Genomic DNA, 6,268 nt, shown 5'->3' with positions numbered 1-6,268 from the left:
CTCCCACATCTACACCCCCACATCTACACCCCCACCCTCCCACATCTACACCCCCACCCTCCCCCATCTACACCCCCACCCTCCCCCCACCCTCCCACATCTACACCCCCACCCTCCCCCCCACCCTCCCACATCTACACCCCCACATCTACACCCCCACCCTCCCACATCTACACCCCCACCCTCCCCCCACCCTCCCACATCTACACCCTCCCCCCACCCTCCCACATCTACACCCCCACCCTCCACTGAGATAATAATGCTTCATCAAACATGACACGAATACAAGTCAAAAACAAAGGTGAGCAATCAAGGGCTCCGAAACGCAAGTAAATAATGACAGCACACAAAACAAAACTTGCGACTAAGTTCGAGGAAAATAAAGGAGAGCAAAACCAGGCTCCATAAACAATAACAGCAAGGGCTACGAAACAAAATAAGATAAACAAACAAACTAGATAAAGTCAATGTACCTGGGAAGCAACAGGCAGTAAAGTCCTCCGGGACAGGTTGTACAAAGTCAACAAGGGATAGGATATTCCATAGGTCAGCACAGAGTTCTCAACACGTAGACAAAAATGAACAACTGACAAGGGAACAAGGAAATGGGACACACCTATATACACAGACAAACACTCACAGGTGACAATCATCACATAATTAGTCCAGGGCTGGAGCACTGTCGCTCTTCGACCAGCAGAGGCGATGGGGAGTCCTCTTCGCTGACTCCCCTCGTAACATACATGTGTGTGTGTGTGTGTGTGTTTCTGTGTGTGTATTTGTGTGTTCCTGTGTGTGTGTGTGTGTGTGTGTGTGTATGTGTGTTTCTGTGTGTGTATTTGTGTGTTCCTGTGTGTGTGTGTGTGTGTGTGTGTGTGTGTATGTGTGTGGACAGTCTGTCATCCGGTTGGACAGATGAATGGATCCCTCAGCGTGGCGGGAAAAGAGAGGAGAGGAGAGACGTTATTCTGTCGTTTTCACTCTATTATTCACTCTCACACACACACACACACACACACACACACACACACTCACACTCACACACACACACACACACACACTCACACACACACACAGAGCTACACACACACACACACACTCACACACACACACACACACACACACACACACTCACACACACACACACAGAGCTACAAACACACACACACACACACACCCACAGAGCTACACACACACACACACACACACAGTTACTCATAGACACACACACACACACGTACTTACAAACACACACACACACACACACACACACACACTTAAACACACACACACACACACACCCTGGCAGGGTGCCACCTCAGAGTCTCTGTCCCTCTGGTTCATTCCCATTAATTAGCCCAATTACACTAAATGCTCTAAACAAGGATCCCCCCCTCCTTGGCCAGATGGACTAGTCCACTACCCTCCCTCCCTGGCCAGATGGACTAGTCCACTACCCCCCCCCCCCCCCTCCCTGGCCAGATGGACTAGTCCACTACCCCCCCTCCCCCCCCTCCCTGGCCAGATGGACTAGTCCACTACCCCCCCCCCCCCCCCCCTCCCTGGCCAGATGGACTAGTCCACTACCCCCCCTCCCTCCCTCCCTGGCCAGATGGACTAGTCCACTACCCCCCCCCCCCCTCCCTGGCCAGATGGACTAGTCCACTACCCCCCCCTCCCTCCCTGGCCAGATGGACTAGTCCACTACCCCCCCTCCCTCCCTGGCCAGATGGACTAGTCCACTACCCCCCCTCCCTCCCTGGCCAGATGGACTAGTCCACTACCCCTCCCCCCCCCTCCTTGGCCAGATGGACTAGTCCACTACCCCCCCTCCCCTCTCCCCCCCTCCTCCCCCCTCCTTGGCCAGATGGACTAGTCCACTACCCCCCCTCCCCTCTCCCCCCCTCCTCCCCCCTCCCTGCCGAGATGGAACAGTCCACCCCCCCCCCTCCCCTCTCCCCCCCCCCCCCCCTAGTGGTCTCCTCTGCATGTTGCCATGCCAACAGGGACCCGAGCACCTCTGGATTCTCCCTCTGAGTGTCGGTGGCTGCAGCGTGTGTGTGTGTGTGTGTGTGTGTGTGTGTGTGTGTCTGTATGAGTGACAGTCAGCATGTATGTACGCAGGCCTACGTCACAGCATCACCTCCACTGTGTGTGTGTGTGTGTGTGTGTGTGTGTGTGTGTGTGTGTGTGTGTGTGTGTGTGTGTGTGTGTGTGCTTGTTACAAGGACCCCAATTGAAATAAGCCAGTGGCTTTCTTGGGTTTTTATCCTGTTAGTTGACCTTGTATGTAATATGTACTTTCATGTACCTACTTCTGCAAATCTTCTAATAAAGTTTTCAATCAATCAATTAATCAATGTGTGTGTGTCTGTGTGCTCGTGCAATGTGTGTGTGTGTGTGTGTGTGTGTGAGTGTGGTTTGGAGACAGAGAAGGAGTGATAGAGGAGGAGTGATAGAGGAGTGATAGAGGAGGAGTGATAGAGGAGGAGTGTGGAGGAGGAGTGATAGAGGAGGAGTGATAGAGGAGGAGTGATAGAGGCGGAGTGATAGAGGAGGAGTGATAGAGGAGTGATAGAGGAGTGATAGAGGAGGAGTGATAGAGGAGGAGTGATAGAGGAGGAGTGATAGAGGCGGAGTGATAGAGGAGGAGTGATAGAGGAGTGATAGAGGAGTGATAGAGGAGGAGTGATAGAGGAGGAGTGATAGAGGAGTGATAGAGGAGGAGTGATAGAGGAGTGATAGAGGAGGAGTGATAGAGGAGTGATAGAGGAGGAGTGATAGAGGAGTGATAGAGGAGGAGTGATAGAGGAGTGATAGAGGAGGAGTGATAGAGGAGGAGTGATAGAGGAGGAGTGATAGAGGAGGAGTGATAGAGGAGGAGTGATAGAGGAGGAGTGATAGAGGAGTGATAGAGGAGGAGTGATAGAGGAGTGATAGAGGAGGAGTGATAGAGGAGTGATAGAGGAGGAGTGATAGAGGAGTGATAGAGGAGGAGTGATAGAGGAGTGATAGAGGAGGAGTGATAGAGGAGGAGTGATAGAGGAGTGATAGAGGAGGAGTGATAGAGGAGTGATAGAGGAGGAGTGATAGAGGAGGAGTGATAGAGGAGGAGTGATAGAGGAGGCGTGATAGAGGAGGAGTGACACACTAACACACACACACACACACACACACACTAACACACACACGCACACATACACACGCACACATACACGCGCACACAAACACACACTAACACACACACGCACACATACACACACACACACACACACTCACACATACAGACACTCACACACACACACACACACACACACACACACGTACACACACTCACTCACACACACACACACACACACACACACACACACACACACACACCTACACACACACACATTCAAACATTGGCTTTCTTTCAAGGATATTAGTGGAGAAATAAAAATTAAAATACTGCGTCATCTCTCCCTCTCTCCGCTGTTTTCTTTCAACTTCCTGCCTAACTCTTTCTCCCTGACCCCTTTTACCCTGTTTGTCTCTCTCTCTCTCTCTCTCTCTCTGTCCTTCCTCCCCCTCTCTGTTATCTCTTCTCTCTTCTCACCATCAGTTTTCTCTCTCTCTCTCTCACTCCCTTCTTCCTTCTGCCCCTCGCCCTTTCTCTCTCACCCTTCCCCCCCTTTTCCATTATCACCCCTCCTCTCCCCCCTCTCTCCTCCCTCCCCCCTCCCTCCTCTCCCCCCTCTCTCCTGCCTCCCCAGCTCTCTCCTCCCTCCCCCCTCTCCCCCCTCTCTGCCTCATTTTCATGTAAATGAGAATCGATCTTTCTCTCAGCACTCTGCCTTGAGTACCCTCCTCCTCTCTGTCCCTGCCCCACCTCCAAACACCTCCCACATGCGTGTGTGTGTGTGTGTGTGTGTGTGTGTGTGTGTGTATGTGTGTGTGTGTGTTTGTGTGTGTTGTTTTATTTGTGCAGACCTTTGCCTGTTTTCAGACCTTTTGTAACAGAAAGTAAATGCTCTTTCTCTCTTTCTCTGTCTCTCTCTCTCTCTCTCTCTCTCTCTCTCTCTCGCTCTCTCTCTCTTTCTCTCTCTCGTTCTCTCTCTCTTTCTCACTCTGTCTCTCTCTCTTTCTCTCCTTCAGATGTTTGTTTGTTTTGATTAATGTGTTCTCCGGGTACACTCTTCACAGTTGCCATAAATCATACAATTAAAAGCCATGCCATTTAGACCCTTCGCAGAGACAGACTAATAAAGAGAGATGGCAAGGCCTCCATAGACCATTACACACAAACTAGGTTCATATCGCCATCTGGCGGTGAAGAGAAGCATCAGCCCTGTCCTTGTTCTGGTCGGCGCATTGTTTGTCCCGGTGCTTGCTGGGAGTTGAAGTCCTGGAATCCCTTCCTGCTTTGACGAGGAAAAAGCCACAAGAAGTTTCTGTTGCTGCTGTCCTCGGAGAAAAGTTGTTCGTCTGTCTTCAGTTCCTCACAAACCAACGCGAGAAAGGGGTGACTCGAAAGTATGTATGCATTATTTGACGAGTGAGAGTTTAAACTATGAACGATATTGAACTATTTTCGACCCATCTGTCAAACAATGGTTCGAGACTGTGACTGTCCACTTAGGCAGGGGAGTTCACCTGGAGATAGTTCTACTGCTGCTACGACCTGCTGTTAGGGTCACATCTCACTTTGTATTATTCTAGCTTTTATTATATTATTATTATTATTATTATTATTATTATTATTATTATTATTATTATTATTATATTATTATTATTATTATTATTATTATATTTATTGTATTATTGTAGCTTTCTACAAGTGTTTCTTGACTTCTGTAAACATATTACAGTCAGTTCGTTATCTAAAAAGAAGAAGAAGAAGAAGAAGAAGAAGAAGAATGCATTAGGCATGGCTGGCCGACCTGCCAGACAACCGTGTCTTTGTTAGTTCGTGACGTCAGAATCAGAAGGTTCTATCTCCATTTTTGTCCAAATTGAGATTTTTACATAATCTGATCCATTAGGTGTTTATTAATGCCTGTGTGGTGTTATTTTAAAAATGTTGACATTTTTGAGTTAGTAATTCATCAAACACAAAGGTTCCATCTCACAAAACATAATGGAATGTAAAAACTTTGACGCTCAATATCTCTGAACTACCCTAAACGGAGATAGAACCTTATCATTCTAAACGGAGATAGAACCTTATCATTCTAAACGGAGATAGAACCTTATCATTCTAGACGGAGATAAAACCTTATCATTCTAGACGGAGATAGAACCTTATCATTCTAAACGGAGATAGAACCTTCTCATTCTAAACAGAGATAGAACCTTATCATTCTAAACGGAGATAGAACCTTATCATTCTAAACGGAGATAGAACTTTATCATTCTAAACGGAGATAGAACCTTATCATTCTAAACGGAGATAGAACCGTATCATTCTAAACGGAGTAGAACCTTATCATTCTAAACGGAGATAGAACCTTATCATTCTAAACGGAGATAGAACCTTATCATTCTAAACGGAGATAGAACCTTATCATTCTAGACGGAGATAGAACCTTATCATTCTAGACAGAGATAGAACCTTATCATTCTAAACGGAGATAGAACCTTATCATTCTAAACGGAGATAGAACCTTATCATTCTAAACGGAGATAGAACCTTATCATTCTAAACAGAGATAGAACCTTATCATTCGAAACGGAGATAGAACCGTTATCATTCTAAACGGAGATAGAACCTTATCATTCTAAACGGAGATAGAACCTTATCATTCTAGACGGAGATAGAACCTTATCATTCTAAACGGAGATAGCACCTTATCATTCTAAACGGAGATAGAACCTTATCATTCTAAACGGAGATAGAACCTTATCATTCTAAACAGAGATAGAACCTTATCATTCTAAACGGAGATAGAACCTTATCATTCTAAACGGAGATAGAACCTTATCATTCTAAACGGAGATATAACCTTATCATTCTAAACAGAGATAGAACCTTATCATTCTAAACGGAGATAGAACCTTATCATTCTAAACGGAGATAGAACCTTATAATTCTAAACGGAGATAGAACCTTATCATTCTAGACGGAGATAGAACCTTATCATTCTAAACGGAGATAGAACCTTATCATTCTAAACGGAGATAGAACCTTCTCATTCTAAACGGAGATAGAACCTTATCATTCTAAAACGGAGATAGAACCTTATCATTCTAAACGGAGATAGAACCTTATCATTCTAAACGGAAGATA

At 46.5% G+C, this 6,268-nt stretch overlaps 1 protein-coding gene across 1 annotated transcript in view; it reads left to right on the top strand.

The window, feature by feature from the left end:
* Positions 1-273: 273 nt before the first annotated feature.
* The window catches only part of mvb12a (multivesicular body subunit 12A), a gene marked incomplete at its 5' end in the record, with an annotated part of 10,425 nt that continues 4,430 nt past the window's right edge, over positions 274-6,268 (top strand). Inside the window, 1 exon segment of the mRNA XM_080524714.1 lies at positions 274-301. Within this exon segment, the coding sequence (XP_080380840.1) occupies positions 274-301 (28 nt within the window).

This window comes from Nansenia antarctica, assembly GCF_963989245.1.
Source record: "Nansenia antarctica genome assembly, chromosome: 2".
NCBI classification, from domain to species: domain Eukaryota; kingdom Metazoa; phylum Chordata; class Actinopteri; order Argentiniformes; family Microstomatidae; genus Nansenia; species Nansenia antarctica.
Note: the sequence above shows the minus strand (reverse complement) of the source record. Positions and strands in the feature narration are given on the sequence as shown.